This window comes from Protopterus annectens, chromosome 9.part0 (genome assembly GCF_019279795.1).
Source record: "Protopterus annectens isolate FY-2018-M chromosome 9.part0, PAN1.0, whole genome shotgun sequence".
NCBI lineage: Eukaryota > Metazoa > Chordata > Ceratodontiformes > Protopteridae > Protopterus > Protopterus annectens.
The window spans coordinates 1939629271-1939654691 of NC_056743.1; the positions used below are offsets into that span (position 1 = coordinate 1939629271).

Genomic DNA, 25421 nt, shown 5'->3' on the forward strand with positions numbered 1-25421 from the left:
TGAAATGGGTTTAAAAGAGAACATGGGTGTAGGATGGGTGGAAGAATTGTGAAATCATTTCTATTAGGTCTGATTGGTTCATAGGTTCATAGGTTCATAGGTTCATACTAGGCTATCTGCCCGAGGGCATTTATAAGCCTAGCCCATAGTTTTGTGGCTTACGGCACCCCTTTAGTTTGGAGAAACTATACCCATTATTTTGCTGTGCCTCTGTCGAGCAGTGACACTGAGGTAACCCCTGGGGTGTATCTGCGATCTCCCATCCATTGGTCAAGATTCCTCTTGAACAAGGCCAGCGAGGTGCTCTGCCTCACATAAACCGGGATTTTGTTCTACAGCATAGGGAGTCTTTGGGTGATGAATCTATCCCTCCAGCACGTCCTATTAATAACCGTGTCGAGGTTTAAGTCTCCCGCCCTTGTGGCTCTGAGGGATCTAGATTTTTTGAGATGAAGCATGTTCATCAAATCTGGGTTTGACATGGCCTTGTATGTCAGGCATAGGTCACCTCTGAGCAAGCGGTAAGCAACTGAATATAACTGGAGTTCTTTCAGTCGGGCAGCATAAGACAGATTTTTGAGACCCTTTATCCTTTTGGTGAGGAACTTTGTGGCCCCTCCAGCTGCTGCAAGTGTCGGGTCAGATACATTCCGAATGGGGCATTGTACTCGATCATTGGTCTGATGAGTGATGAGTATAGGGAGACTATGACTTCCCTTGATCTAGATGTGAATCCCTTCATGATAAGGTGGGCAATGTAGAAGGTCTTCCTAACTACTTTAGCAATATGAGTGTCGAATAAAGGCTACTGTCAACCTGGGTTCCCAGGTCCCTGATAACTTCTTCTGTGTTCAGGGATTGCCACCTATATGGTAGCTAGGGGTAACCTTATTTTTCCCGAAGGGTATGACTATGCATTTCTTGGCATTTAACTTTAGGCCATGGCTCTGGCACCAGTTATCCGTTTCTGTGAGACCCTTCTGAAGGATATCTGTGTCGGATGTGTTTTCAACTACAGCCCAGTTTGCAGTCATCTGCAAACTTTGTCAGCCATAACCCTCCTGTGTTTGCTTGTACTTCAGAAAAGTAGATGCCAAACAAGAGTGGGCCCAGGACTGAGCCCTGTGGGACACCACTTGTGACAGGCTTTGAGTCTGACATGGCGCCAGCAACTCTGACCCTGTGGGTTCTGTCACTCAGCCAGTTTGCAACCCATCTTGTAATGTATGGGTTTACATTTAAGTTGATGAGTTTTTCAATGATACCCGAGTGGGGTATTGTATCGAAAGCCTTCGCCAGGTCTAGGTAGGCTGTATGGACTGCCTTTCCTCGTCAATGGCCTTGGTGACTGTTGGTCAACCAAGTTTAAAAGGCATGATCTGCCTTTGACAAAGCCAAACTGGGTTGGATCCAAAGTCTACAAATTCCCTATGTCTTTATTTATGAGATCCATTATGATCCTCTCCATGGCTTTGCAGATAAGGCTTGTCAAGCTAATGGGACGGTAATTTCCAGGGTCGGTGGAGGCACCGCCTTTGTGGAGTGGGACCACAGTCGCTGCGCCACTCCTGGACGTATCCGGAGGTGAGACTAAGATTAAACAGCTGTCCTAACTGTGGGTTTAATTCCTCGTTGAGTTCATGGAGCACACAGCCGGGGACACCATCAGGTCACATGGATGCTGTGTTCTTTGCCTTGGAGAGCAGTTCTCACCTGGGCGTTAGAGATGTTTGGGGGCTACAATCATTTGGTATAGATATCTCTCCTTTAGGGGGGGGGAGTTTGCACTGAACCTGTCAGCCAGTATGTTGGCAATGTCTGTAGGATCAGTAATCGTCACATCATTTTGAACTAATTCTGAGCATATCTGGGAGTTTCCTCCTAGGTTTCTGACATAGCTAAAGAATGCCTTATGGTTGTCTTTAGAGTCCTTAGCTATTTTTTCTCAAAATTAGCTTTGGATGATTTTATGAGAGCTCTTAGCTTTTTACTTATAGTGATCAGCGGTGTCTTACCTTTTAAGGATTTTGCTATCTTGTAGTAGCTTTCTCCTTTTGTTGTAGAGTTTGTTTATGGCTGGGGTCCACCAGACTGGACGCTTGCCTTTGGTACAAAGAGTCTTTGTTTTGCTTGGGATTGCCTGATCCATGCAGCCCTGCAGGTGCTGGTAGAAGGCATTTGTAAGTGATTCAGCGGTTTGAGTAATGTTAACCGCCGGCTCAGGGGCCTTAAAGGAGACCACACTAGTCTTTAAAAGTGTGAAGTCGGCTTTCGAGAAGTTCTTTACTGTGGTCTTTTTCATTTCGGGTGGGGGCGGGATGAGGACCTCCAGCGAGATTAGTTTGTGATCAGATCTCACCAGTGAGGGGTATAAGCTGGGTACAATTAAATAGATTGATGTTTGAAGATGGAATGTTGGGACAAATGTCTAGCCAGTTGATATTTACATGACCTAAGATAGTGGTTTTATTCTTGATATTGTTGGAAATCCAGGCAAGGATTTTTTTGCAGCAAGGGTATGTTGTTAGCGGGGATATATAGAGGATTATAGTACATACATTTTTACAGTCATTCATTTTTAGGAAGGAAATAAGAATTTCAGCATTGGCAAAATATGGAGTAGGAATTATATTGGGAACTATATTTTGGGAGGAAGGAAAGAGTAGCGAAAGAGTACCTATCTTTTTGTGGGGCGATCGGATCTTAAGGTAGAAAAGCCTGGAGAGAGAAATTCAGAGTCTTTAATCTGTGGTTTTAGCCAGGTTTTAGTGGTAGCAATGAAGTCAGGTTGATTATGGGCAATCCATGCGTGAAAGTCTAGGATTTTATTATGAATGCTTTGTAAGTTTAAATTGACCATATACAAGGATTTGCTGAAATTGCTGGTATTAGGTTGTATAGGGCTAATAACTGAAGGGGATCCAGGACTGGGGTGGACATCTCTACATAGAAGTAAGGTAGTTAGCCTGGGGGGGGGGGTAGTGTTTTGGCTGAGGTTTTCTGAAGGGATTGGTAAAGTAAGTTAGTAGATTGGGTGGTAGAAATTTGTGGCACAATGATCTGGCTATTATGTATAGTGGGAGTATTTTTATTTTGTGTAGAAGAATGGGTTTTATTTGATAGAGGATGTGAGATACGTCTGAGTAACTTTCAGAAAGGTTAGAGGAGATGTGGTTGTTGTGAGTTTGGAGGGTAGGCTGCCCTCTGAGGAGAAGTATGCTTTTGCCTGCTGAATTCCGCTTAGCTTACATCGCAAGTTGAACATTGCAGGGCAGGTTCGATGGACTCATGCTCCATGGAACAGACACCTAGTGCTCCTGCTAGGTGCCACCCAAGTGGAGTGCCAGAGCAATCAACATCCCTACAAAATGAGTGAGTCGGAAGTGGTTGCTCACTCCTATCAGCCTGCAACCAGCTCTTACAGACACCCAAACCACTACTCCAACTTAGGGTGCCTGTGACATAGTCAATACTTTAACCCTCTATGCCATGAAGTGCTCAGAAGATGTGTCTTTACCCATGGTAGAAAGGCAGTCGCACAAGTAACGGTGCAATTCAAGTATAACTCAAAGACAAGTACAGAACCTCCAGTCACAGCCAAAATGATTGGATAGTGTGCACAAGCCTGACAAAAAGGATCGAATACAGTAAAAGAAGAAAAGTGGCAGAAGTCAACCCAACAAACACATCAGTCACCTGCATCACGGCGTCAGGAGCACAGAAGGAAAAAAAATGCAATCAAAAATCAGCAAAGGTTAAATCTAACTTGAAAATCAAAATAAAACATTGTACAACATAATTGCTAACAGTAAAGAAAATGGATTCAGTTCATTCATGTTGCAAGCCTAAGAACCTCCAAAGAAGTACATCTTCACATCTTTAAGTTAAATCTGGAGAGTAAGGGGGGGTGAAGTGCATTATGGGACTCAGGGAGGCACTGGAGAGTAAGGGGGTGAAGTGCATTATGGGACTCAGGGAGGCATTTTTGGGGTCTGGGAGAATCTTAAAGATGTGCTACTGTTGCCTGTGAAACTCATTCCTATGGTTGACGTGGGCACAGTAAATCATGTAAGATAGACAGATAAGCAGATATTCCATCAGATCATGCCTTATTGTCTTCTAACCACACACAAGAAATCCTGAAACAACCACATGACATAGTTCAAAATGTTGCACACCTCACTCTGAAACAGTACATGGTATTACTGAGCTTTGAAAAGGTTACTGCGACACATGGCCAATCCCTTCTGGTAACCTTTTCCAATTGTAAGACTGCTCTACTGCACTAATTTTCTGTGAGCAGAAGCCTCAGTGCGGGGAGAGTCCTACCAGCCATTGGACATGCTAATGAGGAATCCCAGGGGAGTAACTAATGCTAATGAGCCAGGTGCTCTCCCCAAGAAATGCATTGGCTGTGCAAATTATCATGATTGAGAAATTTAGCTTGGCCAAAAGATGGCAATCACCCACTGAAGTGAACGGATGAAGCTGCATTGCAGATAAGTTCAGTGAAGTGCAGTGGCGACACAGGAGTGTGTGTGTGAGTGTGTGTGTGTGTGTGTGTGTGTGTGTGTGTGTGTGTGTGTGTGTGTGTGTGTGTATGTGTGTGTATGTGTGTGTGTGTGTGTGTGTGTGTGTGTGTGTGTGTGTGTGTGTGTGTGTGTGTGTGTGTGTGTGCACTTGCATGTGTTTCTTGGATGACTCTGTGTGTGTGTGTGCACATGCATGCATCTGTGGGATGACTCTGTGCGTGTATGTGTATGTTTGCGTGTGTATGTGTCAAAACATGCATGTGAGTGAATGGGTGAGTGTATCCATGAGCTGGATCAAGTGTTGGGGGGGATGACGCTAAGTGGATGTCTTTGTGTGTGTGTGTGTGTGTGTGTGTGTGTGTGTGTGTGTGTGTGTGCGTGTGTGTGCACGTGGGAGTGTGTGTGTGTGTGTGTGTGTGTGTGTGTGTGTGTGTGTGTGTGTGTGCACTTACATGTGTTTCTTGGATGACTCTGTGTGTGTGCACATGCATGCATCTGTGGGATGACTCTGTGTGTGTATGTGTATGTTTGCGTGTGTATGTGTCAAAACACGCATGTGAGTGAATGGGTGAGTGTATCCATGAGCTGGATCAAGTGTTGGGGGGGATGACGCTAAGTGGATGTCTTTGTGTGTGTGTGTGTGTGTGCACACGTGGGAGTGTGTGTGTGTGTGTGTGTGTGTGTGTGTGTGTGTGTGTGTGTGTGTGTGTGTGTGTGTGTGTATGCATGAATGTCTGAATATGTGTTTGCACACGACTGCGGTTGGGTGTGTCTGTCATACACTCAATGTCATTGCTCGAGAATTCCAGACAACGCAAAAAACAATTTGGGATAAATGGCCATAGCAGGGTAAAATTTTAAATATTACTCTAATTCACTTATGTTAATAGAACAAAAGGTTTTGCATCAACATGAATTTTCTAAACAATAAGAAATGTGAAACTCTTACATCTGGCGCTGTTGTTTGACTGTAATCCTAGGTGATTTACTGGAAAATCTAAAATATTACACGAGGGACAGCAAATATATCAGATGTGGGGGATGTTCAGCAAACTTCTGGACATTTCTGAGGAATGATGTTTGCGCCAGCTTGACACATGGGCTGCCGGAAGACCCTATTTCTGAAAAGTTTAGCCCCAGCCAGGCTTTCCAGGATGTGGTTTGAAACAACACAATTTACCAAAGAATGTGACACAACCACTTTAGAAGTGCCATATTCTTTTCACCCTGCTATCACAGTCTGAAGTGTTAACAGGAAATCTGTACATTATATCCCAAAATGCCACTGAAGACCTGATGCATGAACTGTTTCCATTATGAAATAAATTAATTCCACAAACATTGCACAGCAAAAAACATATCCACAAAACACAGTATTCTGGATAGCAAAACCACAACCTCCTCATTAAATACTGTATAATAAACTTGAAAACATCACCACTGTTACAATGGTAGTTTTAAATTGCAAGATTCATAACTGACAACCCTGAAATTGTGAGACAGAACGCAAAAAAATGGAGACTTTCACATGCTAAGGGCAAGACAGCAGTGTCTTGGAATATTCATCTTTTCCAGGGTATGGCAGCCTCAAAATTAGTGGACAAAAGCAGCATGGATGTTGGGGGGGTGCAACCCACTCACATTAATGGGTGCAGGGAGCGCCTGTTCATGTGCAAAAAATAATATTAAAGGATAACAGCAACTGCTGACATGCTCTGCTCGCCTTTAGTTTTGCATTTTTTTATTATTCCAACATTCACAATAACTGTTCTTAGAATTACAATGGGGAACCGTGTTTCAACACTGAATACCAAACTCTCCCAAAAGTCTGAAATACTGTACACTAAAATACCGCATGGTATTCCCTTCCCACAAAGCACTATTGTACCACTCAGTGTGTCCATACACTCCCAGGAATACCACAGCAAAAATCACATATTTATTCTGAAGCACTACACTTTGCTTTATCACAGCGCAACTTACAACAGTATTATTACACATACACAGACCGTAAAAGTAGGAACAATATGCACTTCAAAATGAAACATCTCAAAAAATGTCTTCCATCTTGGAACAGCTTAAACTTCATTTGATATGTTACATTGCTATCCCCCGAATGCTGCAATTTCCATGTTGAAATTATCCCCCAAATGCTATAAGTTCCATGTTGAATTCATCTCTCAAATGCTGCAAGTTCCCTGTTGAAATATCACTCATTATGCCTGAAACATCAGACTTAACTTGTGGTGTCCTTCCTAAAATGGTTCCTTGATTCAAAACAGAAGTCAAATACTTACCATAATGCTGGATTCTTTTCATTATAGCCTGTCTGATACGACAGCTGGGTACTGAAGCACTTGTCAGGTACAATCCACCCATCAGTCAGTTCTCCTAGTCTCAAGCTCTCACAGATTTCCCCTCCCATAATACCCCTGTGTTCCTTGTTTCTTCAGATGAAGTTTAATATACACAGACAAGGAAACAAGGAGGGTGGCAGTAACCAGACAGTCAGATCCTTGGCATAATGTGACACTATGAATGCGGGAATGTAGGAAGGTATGTCATGTCAGGACTACGATGAAAAAGATCCAGCTTTATACTAAGTACATAACTTCCATATTCCATTTCATCCATGTGTTTGATCAGACAGTTGGGACAGAATCTCAAGCTACCTTACTTTTCAGGTGAAATTTTGCAGGACTCCTTTCAGTCCTTTCAAAGGAAGCTGCAGTCAGGCCTAGAATTCGTAACCAACTTACAGTGTTTGGAAAAGGAATACAATGTTGACCATGTTGTTGCTGCAGTACAACTCTTGTCTACTGATGAATTTCTCAAAAATGCAGACATTGTGACAGATTTTGTAGAATGAGCTTTTGATTTAGTAGGTAAAGATTGCGCCTGAGGGAGGAATCAAAGGTAACGCAGTTGAAAAGTCGTCTGGATAATATTTTCCTAGAACTGTTTCTGCCCATCCTGTTTTGAGCCAGTTATACAAATAACTGAATCTTTGCTGAAGGTTTTTGTTCTGTGGAGACAAAATCTAGGTTGTCTGTGAACAGCCAGGGTATGTAACATGTATTCTCCTTTTCTGAAATGATTTGGGAAGAATACTTAAAGTAGTGGTTGGTTTTCATTAGATTCTGAAGCCCCTTTAGGGGGGAAGAAGGTGTTGGTTCTCAGGGTGACCCTGTCCTTACAAAATATCAATTAGGTAGGAATAGAAAGCAAGGCATGAAGTTCTGAAATTTACCTGGCACCTGGCTGAAACAACTAAGAACAGAATTTGTCATGATACAAACTGTAAACCACCATTGGAATCTTGTTCAAAAGGTGTTTTTCTTAGAGGTTCAAGTACCAAATTAAGATACCAAGAAGGGGTAATGTATCTGTTGGGCAAAGATAAAACAGTCCTTTGCGGAAGGTTTTGCAGTGATTGGTTCAGGCCACAATGGAAATTTGACATTGATGTCCATTGCAACCTAATAGCAAGGTAACTGGGGCCTGCCTCATGAAGTGAAAAAAAATTGTAAAGCTTCCGAAATGGAAGCAGAAAAGGGGTTTAAACTTTTTTTTTTTCTTTTTTTTTTTGTAGCCTATAGAAAAACAGATTTCCATTTATTTTTATATATTTTTTGTCAGTGGAGGGCTTCTGAGAGGCAGCTAAGATGTTTACCACAATTTCAGAAAAGAAGGAATCGCCGGATCATGGGAATTGGAAATACCATGCAGTCAACCTGAGATTGTGAAGGCAATGACGAGACCGATGGACGGGTGTAAGAGAAGATCTCTTTTGGGATCCAGAAGCCACGGAGGCTTCTTTCGATGAGGTCTGAGTAGGGGAAACCATATTTGCCTGAGTCAGAATGGAGCAATAAGTATGGTACTAGATTCATACCTGGAACTTGGAAATTAGGGAATCAGAGGGAAAGCATAAAGGAGATGAGTTACAGCATTCCTTGGTGACATACCCTCGGATGGGATCAAGGAAAACAGGTGCTGCATTTGGTACTGGTGGAGAAGCAAATAAATCACAGCAAGGCTGGCCTCAACATTTGAACATCTGTTGAGCTACTGATGGATTGAGGCATGAGGACTGATGTGGTTCCTGATGAAACATCCCACAGATGTGTTGTCTTACTGGAAAGCTATCACCCCAGGAGGGAGGAGGTTCTAAAAGTCCTACAGTGCAAGGGGAACCTCCCACATGTCCAGGACATTATTGTGGAAGTTGTCATCTGTTTGTGTCCAACCTCCTTGGACCATCATCCATTCAAAATGTCCTCCATTCTACTGACCGGGCATCCATGGTTAACATAGTGGAGGCAAGTGACATTACAAACGGGCGTCCCATGTGAATGCTTGGAGATGTCAACCACCACCTTAAATAATTTTGCACATCTGAGTTATGTGGATTGGTGCAGAAAGGAGATCCATTAGCTGATATCACTCAGATGATAGCTTCCATTGAAGAATTTTTTATAAAATCGAACATGGTTGACCAGGACTATAGATGTGGCTATGAGCCCTAACACCCTGTGAGCCAAAGGTGTTGGAGGAGACTGTTTGTGTTAACGGGTTTGGACTGCAGTTTGAATGTTTGGAACTCTTTCTGGGGGAAAATATATTCTACACTTGGATGTGTCCAGACGGCATCTGAAGGAAGGAATTTGTTGTGTTGGCTGAAGGCATGGCTTTTCTCCGTTTATAGAGACACCTACAGATAGGCAGAGCAGTACAAAGTAATCTCTGGATGCTAGTATGGCCTCAATGGGTGTTGCAGTGAGGAGTCAATCTTCCAGGTATGGGATGACATGGATCCCTGCAGAACTGGACACATTGGCAATCTTTATCTGATGGTAAGGATTTTATTTATTTTATTTATTTATCAACATTTGTTAACCAGGTTAGTCCAGCTTAGCCAGGGTCTCATTTTCAGTGGAGACCCAAGGAGAAAATCTCCAGAAATATTACAAATTATTATAATAGTTGCAAAAAAATAAAATCAATAAATATCATAGAACAAATCAACAATTAGAGAACATCAGTACATAAGATAAGTCAAATAATTAACAGGTTTAGAGAATATCACACATGAAGTACATTCAGATTGAATAAGCAATTAAATTGAGAGCCATCAATACAAAAATGGATGTTTTATTATTTTTTTTAAGTAAACATATATATATATATATATATATATATATATATATATATATATATATAGAGGTCCTGCAGGATCTATATATAGCTATAGGATATATATACCTTAAAGGTTTATCGAGCACACACAATCGTTTGCCTTTAAAGAGGGCAAAATTGCTCACACTGTGACCATTCTGAAGGGGGTCTTCTTGACACAGAGATTTAGGCCACTCAGCTCTAGTATTGGCCTGAGGTCCTTATTTTTCTTTGGTATCACAAAGAATCTGGAATAGACTCCTGATCTTTTCAGGTCTAGGGGACATTTCAAATGGTTCTTATGTAAAGGAGGAGAGGAAGTCATTGCTTCTGCCACTTTGAACTGGTGGGGTGAGACATCAGGAAGTAGTTGTTGTTGAAGACATGGGGAACATTGGAACATACTAGGCAAGTGGTCAAAGGGACCATACGATGCCTGGCCATATACATCTCAAAGTAGACAAACTTAAAAGTTGTTGCCATGCTTTTTAGTGCTCAACTCCCAAATTGAGCAGGGCTGTACATAATAACTCTGGTGTAAATTTGTGCCTACCTATCCAGTCATCAAGATTAGCCTTAAATGCAGCCAAAGTAGCACTTTGTTTGACTTGCATCAAAAATGTATTCCATAGGCTAGAAATAAGCTCAGTTAGGAACCTATCTCTCTAGTAAGGTTTGTTTATTGGTGTAGATTTAGGGTTCTCTGTGATGTTTGTAGAACCACTGGTTTTCTGAATAAATAGAAGGTCAAACAGGACTGGATCTTTCATGCTTTGAAAAGCAAGACACTGGTCAGCTTGCTACAACCTGTAGACTTCTAAGTACAGGGACAGATATGCTAATCTGTTGGGGTAGCCAGAGGATTTAACACCTTTATTTTTCTAGGTCTGAATTTTTTGAGTCCTTTCCAGTTGAGTTATGTGCTTGGATTTTTGCATACCAAAGTGGGTACTGTATTCAATGACAGGTCTGATAAGGGAAGCGTGCACGGGTAGGATGACTTCTTTGGATCTTGAAGTTATTCCTTTGGAAATTAACTGGGTCAGAGAGAAGGACTTCCTGACTGTGGTGGAAACATGATGAATGATAGATAGTTGTCCACATAAGTACCTAGGTCTCATAACTGTAGTGGTATAAAGAGAAATAATGTTTTCACCATATGAGGTGGAAGTAATCTTTCATAGGTTCATAGGTTCATAGGTAAGTGCTAGGCTATCTGCCCAAGGGCATTTATAAGCCTAGCCAGAATGTGTTGGCTTCTGACAAATGATGACTAAATGATACTATGTTGCACTTTTTTCCTTTACTTCGAGACAGATTCTGATACACCATCTATGTGCATATTTTATATCTTGCTGGGGCTGTTTTGTATCAGTGGATGAGCAGTTACCAGTGCCCAGCTTGCAGCCATCAGCAGACTTGATCAGCCACACTTCTGGGATATTGGTTTGGATGTCTGCAAAATAAGTGCCAAACAGGACACAGCCCAGAACTATTCCCCACTAGTTACAATGTTACATTCAGAGAGGGCCCACAACTGATCCTGTGGCACCCCACTAGTTGCAATGTTACTTTCAGAGAGGGCTCACAACTGATCCTGTGGCACCCCACTAGTTACAATTTTACATTCAGAGAGGGCCCACAACTGATCCTGTGACACCCCATTAGTTACATTCAGGGAGGGCTCAGAACTGATCCTGTGGCACCTCACTAGTTACAATTTTACATTCAGAGAGGGATACCTCTCAACTGTACAGATTTTCACAGAATGCCCTGATTTTTGCCTCATATTTTGGTGTGTTCCTCCTAAAATCTGTACTTTTCTGGCAAATAGCTGAGGATTGAAGTCATTAAATAATGACAAACATTTGAGTTTAAAACTCCACATCCTTCAGAAAATTCATGCTAATGCAAAACATATTATTCTATCAACTTTCTAAGTTTGTAAGAGCAATATTTAAAATCTGTCCCTATTTGCCCCCCAATCATTTTAGGCTTTGTCCAGATTTTTTGCTCTAAGAGGTTGTGAGGTATGAATTAACTTTCACAAGCTGAGATCTGTTCAATAGCCAATCTGCAATCCGGTGGGCAGTATAGGATTTTACATCAAGCTCGTCTAATTTGTCAGTAATACCAAAATGAGGACTATTGTCAGAAGACTTGACCAGTTTGAAATAAGCAGTGTGCACAGAATGACTACTATCTATAGCCCCTGTAACCTTTGCACAGAAGGTTACTAGGTTCAGGAGACTGGACCTGACCTTCACAAAACCAAACTGATTGGGATCTAGCTCAGGTAAAGTAGCCCGTGTCTGCATAAATAAGTTCGGCTATGGTACATTCTATGACTTTGTATACAGGGCTGGTAAGGCTGACAGAGGCTAATAAGTACAGAACTATCAAAAGGATCATTGATGAAGGGCACCTTAAAGCTGCCTGCAAAGTCACAAAGGCAAAGCCAGGCATGACACCTAAGGGTAAGGCCTGTGCCCCTTGTTCTGGCAACTCCATAAAGGCAAAGCCAGGCACAACACCTAAGGGTAAGGCCTGTGCCCCTTGCTATAGCAACCCCATAAAGACAAAACCAGGCATGACACCTAAGGGTGAGGCTTGTACCCCTTGTTCTAGCAACCCCATAAAGGCAAAGCCAGGCATGACACCCAAGGATAAGGCCAGTGCCCCCTGCTAAAGCAACCCCATAAAGACAAAGCCAGGCATGAGACCTAAGGGTGAGGCCAGTGCCCCTTGCTCTAGCCACTCCAGAAAGGCAAAACCTGGCATGACACCTAAGGGTGAGGCCTGTACCCCTTACTATAGAAACCCCATAAAGACAAAGCCAGGCATGAGACCTAAGGGTGAGGCCTGTGCCCCTTGTTCTAGCAACCCCATAAAGACAAAACCAGGCATGAGACCTAAGGGTGAGGCCTGTACCCCTTACTATAGCAACTCCATAAAGACAAAGCCAGGCATGAGACCTAAGGGTGAGGCCTGTGTCCCTTGCTCTAGCAACCCCATAAAGACAAAGACAGGCATGACACCTAAGGATAAGGCCAGTGCCCCTTGTTCTAGCCACTCCATCAGCTGCATTATGAGGCAGGTGCATGGAGGAATTGGTAATATTGAACACGGTACCCACAATACTCTCCAGTTGTTTCCTTAACTCAAGCATGGGTGGCTTCTGCAAAGTCTCCATGGCTACTTCTATTAGATCCCTTTGGAAACAATTCGTATGCATCAAGGTTGCAGGAAGCCCTCTCTATCATTCAAATTGGCATCTGATGTTAAGGACTCCAAATGGGAGTCAACAATCCTTTTAAATGTTCTCTTATTAGGAACCTTTGATTGTGGCTGATTGGAGTCTAATTGGAGGTTTCCTGCTCTGCTCTGTTCCTGTGAGTCATAAAAAAGGGGGTGAAGGTCTGATGACAGAGTGTCTTGGGTTGGAGGCTCAACATTGCCATCTTTTTAAGCCATTCTGAAATTGGCACCATTTTGTCTTGGGTTGGAGCTGGCATGGTTGGAGGCTGTATTGATCCGCTGGGATAGACTATTATCCTCTCCATAATGTCACAGGCAGAGATGGGATCCACTGGCATCAGGAACACCCACTCCATAGGTGCTGCAGCCACCACCAAGGCAGAGGTTAGGGTGTTGATGGTGGAGGACCTTATTGTGAGGATGTGTTGGCCCTGGATGGGTATTGATGCCAATGGTTCAAATGCCGAGTACTCCGACACCAAGAATGGCTTCAAGTGTTTTGGAGCTCAGGATGGCACCAAAACACCTAGCAATGAGAAGTTGGTTCCAAGACCCATTTGATGTTGGAGTTCTCAGCATCTCGTGAGTAAGATGCATAGAAGGTGGCACTGAGGTAACGGTACCAACCTAATCCGCCGTTGATACCGAGGCAGATGGAAGGATGCTCAGCTTTATCTACATCTTTAAAAATGTCTTCATTATGGGATTGCAATCTAGTTTAGTACTACAGGACATTACAGATTTAACAGATGCTGCTGGAAATGGTCTTGAAGAAAGGACCCCAGGAAGCTCCTTTCTGAAGATTACCTACTGAACGATTTAACAGGAACCTTCTTCCTAGTAATAATTGTCTAAAAAGAAGGAGTGGACTTTCTGGAAGTTGCTAAGACAGAAGGCACCAGTGCTTTAAACTGTTTAACAATTATGGGCTCCAAAGATGATCCCAGTTCTTCTGGCTTCCTTTTTCTTGCTTCTCAAGCTTTTTTCTTTTTTCCTTTTCTTCTCAGATTTCCCCTCTGAAAAGGGTTTAATTAATATGAGGCAGAATCTCTTTTAGAATACGTTTGTTGCTGCAGTCCATTAAGGACCTAGGTCCAAAGGCATTACATGTGTCATAGTCAACATTCAAATGACCTTGACCCCAGGTACACCATGCATACACTGTGGGTGACCTGGGGCGGAATCTTGAAGCTGCACTTTGCGCAATATTTAAAACTTTTGTCCATTTTTTTTATGAAGAAAAGAGGACAAGGCTGGGTCACACCTAGACAGCACAAGGCCAAGGGTTCTGACAAATAAACAATTAAAAAATATAAAAAGAGATTATAATAGGTTCATAGGTTCATAGGAGGTTACTAGGCTAATAGCCCTAGGGCCTTTACAAACCTAGCCATGTTATACCCATGTTCCCTAACTGACCTTAGTTAGATGGTCATTATTCACATAGCGAGTCTATAATCAGCACCAACTGCCCCTGTCCCTGAGAGACATAGGTGGCACCCCTGGGGTGACTTTATGGTCACTCATCCAGTTAACTTGGTTGCACTTGAATAGTGTTATTGAGGAGCTCTGCTTCACATGAATTGGGAATTTATTCCTGAGGAGTGGCAATGTCTGGGGGAATATATCTGTCTCTCCAGCATGTTCTGTTAATGTCATAGGCTAGGTTGAGATCCCTGGAGTGAGTGACTCTTGTCCCATCTGATTTGCAGATGTGCAGCATTTCCATTAGGGCAGAGTCAGATACTGCTCTGTAGGCCAAGCACAAGTCGCCTCTTAGCAGCCTGTAGGATACAGAGCACAATGACAGAAATTTCAGTGTTTACATGTAGGTTATGTTTTGGAAGCCCTGAATTTTCTTGGTGGGAAACATCTGTGGTCTCTCTAGCTGCTGCAGGTGTCTGGTGAGGTACATGCAAAGGGAACATTGTACTATATTAGTGGTCTGATGAGGGCCGTGTACAGAGAAGTTATAACATCCTTAGTCTTGGATGTGATGCCCTTACTTATGAGATATGCAGCATAGAAGGCTTTCTTTACCATTGTGGACACATGGTGATCGAAGTTTAGATTGCTACCAACCTACATTCCCAAATCACGTACCATTAGGTTTGAGCTTAGGTGGGTGATGTCAACATTGTAATTTACAGGGACTTACTCTTTGCCAAAGGGGATAACAATGCACTTTTTTGCATTTAGTTTTAGTCCGTGGCTTTAGCACCAATCATTTGTCTGAGTCAGTCACTTTTGTAATATGTTAACATCATTTGGGGACTCAATGATTGCTCTCAGTTTGCAGTCATCAGTGAACATGGTAAGCCAGAGACAATCTACTTTTACCTGGACTTCTGAGAAATAGATTCCATACAGTAGATGGCCCAGCACGGAACCTTGTGGTACCACTCGTAACTGGTCTACTGGTAGAGGTGGAAGCCTAACTTGACAGTATGCATTCTGTGGATGAGCCAGTTGGGTACCATCTAGTGATGTATGGGTTAATCCCCAGCTGGGAGAGTTTCTCAATGATACCTGAGTGGGGGATTGTGTCAAAGCCTTGGCTAAGTCAATATAGGCTGTATGGACTGTTCTGCCTTCATCCAGGGCTTTAGTGACATTCTTGAGGGAGTCCACCAGGTTCAATAACCATGATCTACCCTTGACTAAACCAAAGTGGGTCAAGAGTTTGATGGTCATTTATGTCCTTGTTGACAAGGTCTATGATGATTCTTTCCATGGACTTGCAGATAAGGTTGGTTAGGCTTACGGGTCTATAGATCCCAGGGTTGGTTGATGGACCCACTTTGTGCAACGGGATTACAGTTGTTCTCCACTCTGCTGGAACAAAGCCAGTGCTCAGGCTGAGGTTAAACAAAGTGCCAATTGGCTCTGCTAGTTCTTGCTTTAGATTGTTTAATAAGCAGCCTGGGATGTTATCTGGTCCTATCCAGGCTGTGATTTTTGACCTTGGAGAGCATGGAAATGATCTGCTCTTTGGAGATACCAGGTAGAAGACTGGTGTCAGGTATGCTTTGAGGTATGGCTGGTGTGGACAAGGGGGTGAAGTTTGTGCCGAATCTGTCAGCTAGCAAGTTGGCAATTTTCTCAGGTTCAGTATGAGAAGTGCCACCCACTATAAGTTCAGCACATAGTTGGGCATTCCCTTTTAGATTTCTGACATAGCCATACCTCTCAACGTCTAAGAGCAAGAAATCTGGATAAAGCCACAAATAAAAATGGGTAAAGGCCCAAAAATAGGGACAATTTTTAATTATTCCTCTTACAAACTTAGAAAGTTGTTAGAATAACAGGTTTTGCATTAACATGAATTTTCTGAAGGGTATGAGGTCTTTAACTCAAATGTCTGTCATTATTTTCTAACTTCAATCCTTAATGATTTGCCACTAATTTTCCAGAAAAAACACAATTTTATGAAAAACAGACCAAAAATATGAGGTAAAAAATCTGGACATTCTGCAAAAATCTGTACAGCTGAGAGTTGTGGACATAGCTAAAGAATGCCTTATGATTATCCTTAGCTAGGGATGCAAATTTAGCTTCATAACTAACTTTAGAGGACTTCACAAGACATCTGATTTGCTTGATCAGGCTGTGGAGGGTATTCTTCTTCTGCTGAGTAAGTTCCCTCTTGTTCTTAGACATTGGTTTCTTCCTTTTGTTATATAACCTATTTATACTTGAGGTCCACCAGGGTGTCCTGTTTTTTCAGGAGGACCTGGTTTTGATCTGGTCAGGTACAGCTGAGTCTATACAGTGGTTTAGATGGTTATACAGGGCACACCTGTACTCCTCTGCATAGGAGTCATTGTTGGCTGTTTTAGTAGAGGATTTGAAACTTTTTATATCATCACCTAGTAGGCTGTAGCTTGCTTTGGAGAAAGTTTTCAGTGTTTTGCTCCTGCGGCATGTCAGGTCTGATTATTACTTCGAATGAGACAGATTTATGGCCTGACCTTACCAGGGAGGGCAACACCCAGGGGGTAATGCAATGACCTCTCATGTTGGTGAGTACTAAGTCTAAGACATTTGAGCTCCTTGTGGGAGTGCAGACTACCTGCTCCAGTTCCAGGGCACTTGTACTGACAAAGTCCAGGAACCTGAAGGCGAGCATGTTTCTGCTCATGTATGTCACCCAGTCGATGGAAGGATAGTTGAAATCACCCATGACCAAAGTGTCTGGCTGTATAGTGAGTGACTCTAGTACATCCAGGTAGGTGGTATGCTTCTCTTGGTTGATGGTGGGGGACCTGTAGCTAGCAATGATGTGGTGGGGGGCTTTACCTATAGTTAGACCTGGAGCAACACAAGAGAGTCATACTGTTTAAAAAGTCTCGAGGTGTATTTGGCTTTAATGCAGATGGATACACCTCCACCTTTGGTTCTTTCGTGCTTCTTTTGGGGACTGAATGTGTGGAAGGCACTGTAGCCTTGCATGGCCGGGTGCTGTCTGTGGCCTTGAACCATGTCTCAGTGACTGCACAGATGTCAGCATCTTCCAAGGTAAGGAATGCTTCCAGGGATTGCAGTTTCCTGTTTAGGCTCCTAGCATTAAGCAGTATAACACTGACTTTGTCTCGAGTGGATTTTTTTATGTTGGTAATTCTGCTGTTTTGACATTGCCTAAAAAAGGCACCATGCGGGAAGCAAATGTCTTTGCCAATATCTGAAAGTGAAGACCATCTCTGGCAAAGCAGTATGGTCTGTCACCTATGCCTTTCCGTGCTGACCCCCTGGATTGACACAATAAAGCTAAACCAATTGTTGAAGTCAAGCATTTTTTGTCTATATTGTGGCATCATCCTGGGTGAAGGTAGAATGCTGCGTAGGGCTAGGGCATACCTGCCTGGGACACATAATCTGAGAGTTCAGTTATGTCTGTCTTCATATAGCTCAGAGAGGTACGTCGCAAGTCATTTACCCCAACATGTACTATGAGAGCGTCATAGCAGTAATTGTTGTTGAGTGACAGAAAACCACCTGTAAATAGAAAGGAATATCTGACAAGGAAAATAACATTACATCTACCACTCTCTACACACACACACACACACACACACACACACATATATATATATATATATATATATATATATATATATATATATATATATATATATATATAGGTCTACTGTAAAAAAACAAAAATCTACTTGTTCGAAAACCAACAGTGGATTCTCGGTTACGCGAAAGTGCACTTCCGTGAACTTCGGTTCAATGAACCGTTAAAGAACACAGGTGCCGAAGCACACTACAGTGGGGAAAGGGAATTTATGTGTTTCCCCACTGTAGTTCGATCTCGGAGTTGGTATATTTAAGTAGGGGGGTATGGGGGGCACAGCTTGCCCCCCTGCAAAAACAATCTTTTTGTGTTCTTTGTCGGTTTGTTGAACTGATGTTCTCAGAAGTGCATTTTCGCTTAAGTGCACTTTCGCTTAACAATAGGTCTACTGTTTTATATTCGAATAAGTGAGTTTTCAAATATATACAGTAGACCCATATATATATATATATATATATATATATATATATATATATATATATGTGTGTGTGTGTGTGTGTGTGTGTGTGTCTGTCTGTGCTGAAAGACTATAAGTGAAGGAGTAATTAGCTGTTATTCAAGGATGAATTCTTTTATGATGGTGGCAAATGAGATCTGAAGATACAGACAGTACAGGGCATTATGGGAGGGAAAAAACTGAGAGGACTCATAGCTAAAAGCACCAGCTGATGGCCAGATCAGACGCAATAAGTAGCTTGGAACCCAACTCTTAGATCAGATAGACAGATGCAAAAGGATCAGCATGTTTGTCTACATGAAAACCTCATTATGTGTAAGCTGAGACACCCATCTTATGAATCAGGAACTAGCCTTGAAACAAGACTACTTTTTTTGAAGTAACTTAGATGACCCACCCTCTAAATGTTGCAGCTAACTTCCAAAGCACTACATCATGCTTTAAAATGCCATACTCTTTTAAAAATGTACACTTATCCATAGCACACTAAAATGAAACGTGTAAGTAGAAGATGGGCATCATGTCCACTGATAGAAGATGACTATCATGTCCACAGGTAAAAGATGACTATCATGTCCACTGGTAGAAGATGACTATAATGTCCACAGGTGGAAGATGACTATCATGTCCACTGGTAGAAGATGACTATCATGTCTACTGGTAGAAGATGACTATCATATCTACTGGTAGAAGATGACTATAATGTCTACTGGTAGAAGATGACTATCATATCTACTGGTAGAAGATGACTATCATGTCTACTGGTAGAAGATGACTATCATATCCAGTGGTAGAAGATGACTATCATGTCCACAGGTGGAAGATGACTATCATGTCCACTGGTAAAAGATGACTATCATGTCTACTGGTAGAAGATGACTATCATGTCTACTGGTAGAAGATGACTATCATATCCAGTGGTAGAAGATGACTATCATGTCTACTGGTAGAAGATGACTATCATGTCCACTGGTAGAAGATGACTATCATGTCCACAGGTAGAAGATGACTATCATGTCTACTGGTAGAAGATAACTATCATGTCTACTGGTAGAAGATGACTATCATATCCACTGGAAGAAGATGACTATCATGTCTGCTGGTAGAAGATGACTATCATGTCCACTGGTAGAAGATGACTATCATGTCCACAGGTAGAAGATGACTATCATGTCTACTGGTAGAAGATAACTATCATGTCTACTGGTAGAAGATGACTATCATATCCACTGGAAGAAGATGACTATCATGTCTACTGGTAGAAGATGCCTATCATGTCCACTGGTAGAAGATGACTATCATGTCCACAGGTAGAAGATGACTATCATGTCTACTGGTAGAAGATAACTATCATGTCTACTGGTAGAAGATGACTATCATATCCACTGGTAGAAGATGACTATCATGTCCACAGGTAGAAGATGACTATCATGTCTACTGGTAGAAGATAACTATCATGTCTACTGGTAGAAGATGACTATCATATCTACTGGAAGAAGATGACTATCATGTCTACTGGTAGAAGATGACTATCATGTCCACTGGTAGAAGATGACTATCATGTCCACAGGTAGAAGATGACTATCATGTCTACTGGTAGAAGATAACTATCATGTCTACTGGTAGAAGATGACTATCATATCCACTGGAAGAAGATGACTATCATGTCTACTGGTAGAATATGACTATCATGTCCACTGGTAGAAGATGACTATCATGTCCACAGGTAGAAGATGACTATCATGTCTACTGGTAGAAGATAACTATCATGTCTACTGGTAGAAGATGACTATCATATCCACTGGAAGAAGATGACTATCATGTCTACTGGTAGAAGATGACTATCATGTCCACTGGTAGAAGATGACTATCATGTCCACAGGTAGAAGATGACTATCATGTCTACTGGTAGAAGATAACTATCATGTCTACTGGTAGAAGATGACTATCATATCCACTGGTAGAAGATGACTATCATGTCCACAGGTAGAAGATTACTATCATGTCTACTGGTAGAAAATAACTATCATGTCTACTGGTAGAAGATGACTATCATATCCACTGGAAGAAGATGACTATCATGTCTACTGGTAGAAGATGACTATCATGTCCACTGGTAGAAAATGACTATCATGTCTACTGGTAGAAGATAACTATCATGTCTACTGGTAGAAGATGACTATCATATCCACTGGAAGAAGATGACTATCATGTCTACTAGTAGAAGATGATTATCATGCCTACTGGTAGAAGATGACTATCATATCCACTGGTAGAAGACGACTATCATGTCTACTGGTAAAAGATGACTATCATGTCTACTGGTAGAATATGACTATCATGTCTACTGGTAGATGACTATCATATCCACTGGTAGAAGATGACTATTATGTCCACTGGTAGAAGATGACTATCATGTTCACTGGAATGCTTTAGGTCCTGTGCTGCGTTTGTCTCTTGAGCATCAGCCCTTCATCCATCAATCACAAGCACCATTAATTCACTGTGTTGATCTACCCTGCAGATTTTCCTTTTGGCAGTCTGCTCCAGGCTCAACATTGCCATCTTCTTAAGCCATTCTGAAACTGGTCCCATTGTGGCTGATTCCTTTGCCTTCTCTTCTCCTTAAATTCTTCTACTTCTACTGTATCTTTCTAATTTGACCACCTGACAATGAGATGTGTCCATATCATACCCCCTTACTATTCTGTCTTAATTGTGTACATACCATAACATATTTATGAAAAGATACCTATCTCCTCTAAATTTACACTTCCATTAAGATGTAACATAAGACTTGCACATAAAACAACATACACCTGATAAACAGGTTTTCATGAGTTTGTCAAATCATGGCCCACAGAAATGCATTTCAGGAAACAAATGCTATCAACAATGGATTTTTTCAAATTATGAAATATTAATTTGCCTTCAGCAGTTACTTATTCTAACCTGAAGGCCACTCAGTCTCAGAGTTATTGACACATTGCCTCTTTCTCTTTACTGCATTGCACCAAAATGTATGAGATTAGTGGCACAGCCCCATCCACTGGGGGTGCAGGGGAGCTAACATCCTTCAAAACAATTGATTAAGGGTGTTTTTTATCTAGATAGAATCTGTTTTTGAGGAGAAGTTCATGAGTTCCCTTTTAGTTTGTTATTATTTGGTAAATGACTCATGATCCCTGGGTAACTGTGAAACTGAAATCCTGTGTTTGTGAAGTGTCATACCTTCTCACATACATCACAGCTTAAATATTACACAAAATCTATATTAAAAAAATCACTTACATTATCCATAGCCCTATTCATACCCACAAGAGGCAATAATTGTATGCAGGTACATAATGCAATAAAATATTCTGTTTCTTTACATATTGTGTAGAAAGAGGCATCACCATCGCTTAAAGCACTTGTGCAAAATTAGAAAACAATATGGGCATCATGCATGCATACACACACCACAGGTACAAGTATACATGCATGCATATGTGTACACCCACACATACACAAGCACATGCACACCACAACACACACACACACACACACACACACACATATGCATACACACACACACACACACACACACACACACACACACACACACACACACACACACACACACACACACACAGACACACACATGCACACATGCATACACACACACAGACACACACACACACACACATACACACACATGCATACACACACACACACACACACACACACACACACACACACACACACACACACACACACACACACACACACACACACACACACACACACACACACACACACACACACACACACACACACACACACACACACACACACACACACACACACATATTACCTGAGGCTGCGGGAACGAGGGCGTACGGCGGGCGACCTGCGTCCACCATCCTCATCTGTGATGCTCTCAGTGCTGCCGAAGTGTTTGGACAGGAAGTGCAGCTCATCCATGGTTGGCTGGTACGGCAGCTGGTGCAGCCGCTCCTGCGATGAACAGGACGACTAGAATTAATTAATAAAGAAACACATTAAATACGCAAGTTATGGCATGTGGTTAGAATAAAACACTACTCTGCTTTACATTGACTTAATTCATGGTACCAGTAGACTGGCATTATATATATAGGGGATTTAAAACTGTCAGAGAAGGACAGAATGGTTGTGGTCAGGTGGACTTGTACAGACGCATATTTTTCTCATTTATTTTTACCACCTAAATATTTGGGTACCTTGAGAACTCTCCACTTAATACAAAAACTGTCTGATTGGATATACTAATGATATTACATCTATAAGTTGAAGAAAATCTTACAAATGGTTATTTTTCATTTATTTCAACATGTTAACTGGGTTGCAGCAATGATCTCTCTGGTCCATTTTCAGGCTCAGCCTGAGAATACAGAAAGAAATGAAATGAAAAAGTGCACAATGAAAAACAGCAAAATAAATTAAAACTGGGGCAGTGAAAGCAAAACACATCCAAAAAAGTTACAAAGTTACATTTAGACATGCCTTTCATAAAGTTCAGAAAATGCAATGTGTTTATTATTTTCAAGTTTCAGTAATACCTTTTACTAGAGCAAGCCAGAAATTCACCTTGAGGTATGAATATGTCAGTACTGACAATGCTTACATAATGCAATAGTTATATTACTTCTGACAAAGATCAGGTGATGTAACAGACATTATTTACAGCTTTCGATAATGCCTATTTAGTAAAGTCACAACTGGAATCCTCTGGCAAGACAAGGGAAAAAGATGCAGCAGAATTAGAGAGGTGAAAAGAATGCCTCCCCTTTCTATCTGTGCAGACGTGATTAGGTCCGTGATAGTGTATGATGGCTTTTTTTAAACAAGAAACATCTTTATTGAATTATCATTTATCACATATAATTGAAAACAAACTATATTGGCATATTTTCAGTTATAAACATTATGCATCACATATAATCTTGGAGCGTTACGTAGCTCATGGAGCGTTACGTAGCTCATTCCGATCTTGGAGCGTTACGTAGCTCATTCCGATGTTGGAGCGTTACGTAGCTCATTCCGTTTCTGCCTTCCCTTACATCTCATTCTTCCTCTTACAAGACATTATTCTGCATGTATTGTTCCCACAATTCCCATTTTTTAATGTGTAATTTCCTGCTTCCCTTTTTTAAAGATCCCACTTTCAGTTGATTTATCTCTGTTACTATAATTACAACTTCTAGTACAGTTGGTTTAGACTTTGATTTCCATTTTCTAGTAATTGCTTTTTTTGGATGTCACCATAATTAAACTCCGCAAGGCTTTACTATGTCTAGACAATTCCAATTCTGTCTCACAGCACAAAAAAAAATATTTCCTTTGTTACACCAAGTAACTCACCCAGTATTTCTAATAGAGACGTCTGCAGGGAATATTTAAAGTCCGGCAACTCATTACACTCCCAGAAACTATGTTCCCAGTGACCTCTTTATTCCCCATCACACATCCAACATTTACAATCTACCTGATGAAAAAAATATTTGGAGTCTGCTTGGGGTATAAAAATACCTATGCAAAAACCTCCAAGCAAAGGTTCTAAATCCTCTAGACTTTGTTGCATATTAGGGAGCCATACATTTATCCCCCCCCTTCTTTCTTTGAGAATTGCTTATCCAATCTCTCTTCCCAATCCTCTCTAACCTCCTCTGATCGATGCCTCATTAATGATCCCATTTTTAACAGCAGCAAACAGCTCTGTTCCATATTCTACTGAAAACTCTACCAGTGCTGTCTTTTACTGTGGATAGTGCATGATGGCTTTGTGGTAAGTAAGCCAGTTGATTCTAATGTGTTGAAAGCAAGATCAGGAAATAGATTTAAAAAGGATTTTTTTTTCTTAGCTGGGACCATAATTTTGTCTAGGTGTCAATTTTGTTTAGTTTTGTAGGGAGGCATTCCCAAATCAGTAGTGTCATAGTGGAAAAAAAATGGTGGTCGCTGCAGAGGTTAGCTAATTCTGTATTCATTCCATCATAAAAGTGGCAGCCTGTCAAAAACATTCTTACCTGATTAGGAATGCCTGCTTTTTAAAATTGTATTCTACGTAAAAGTTCCATGTTAGTTATATATGTGGACTTACCGAGATTCATTTTTTCACCCTTTTGTTTAGTCTTGAAATATGGCAAACAGGGACTGTTAAAGTAACAATGTCATGTATGACCTATACTGGTGTATTTCTTAGCTGAGGTGTGTCAGAAGTTCAAAATTCCTAGATTAGCAGATTAGTTTTAACTCAATCAACTAAGTATATTATGAGGGATTCCCCTTCAGAAACCCGAAATCCCACTTATCCGAAATCCAAAAGACCAAGACGAAAAAACAGACATCCAGGAAGACTGACCACCCAGAACACTGACAGAACACTAATAGTAAGTAAATGATTGCCCAACCCGCATACGCACAAAAAAGGTGAAGCACAGAAAACCCACCCATGTGGGGGGGCTTTGCCTCCAATGCCCCACACACCCCCTAACTAAATATACTAACTCCGAGATCACACTACCGAGAGGTAAGGGGCAAAAGTCAGCGTGCTGTCCAAGTGGTTACTTACAGTTAGTGATTTGTGTTCCGGATAGTTGTTCTTCTTGAAGATCAGGATTTTCATCTTGGTCTTTTGGGTTTCAGGTAAGGGGGATTTCAGGTTTCTAAAGGGGACCCATTATGCGATACTTAGGTTTGTGAAATAACTTTATCTGTGTCTCTTTACTTTTTTATGTTTAACTGTTTTTGTATTTGCCTATGGTTTTCTCCTTTTGAGGAACGTATGGCAGCTATCTACAGAGTAACCATCTGGTTCACATCTCAAGTCTGGTTTGTGAAGAAAAAGATTAAATTCCAGGTAGTACAACAGAATGATTTATGGTAATTTGGTGGG

The 25421-nt window shown here is 41.4% G+C and overlaps 1 protein-coding gene across 1 annotated transcript in view; it reads right to left on the reverse strand.

Annotated features, from left to right (window-relative positions):
* The window catches only part of MAST1 (microtubule associated serine/threonine kinase 1), a 1222161-nt gene that overhangs the window by 643249 nt on the left and 553491 nt on the right, over positions 1–25421 (reverse strand). Inside the window, exon 5 of the mRNA XM_044084747.1 lies at positions 22359–22519. Coding sequence (XP_043940682.1) covers positions 22359–22519 — 161 coding nt within the window. The remainder of the gene's footprint in view (positions 1–22358; positions 22520–25421) is intronic.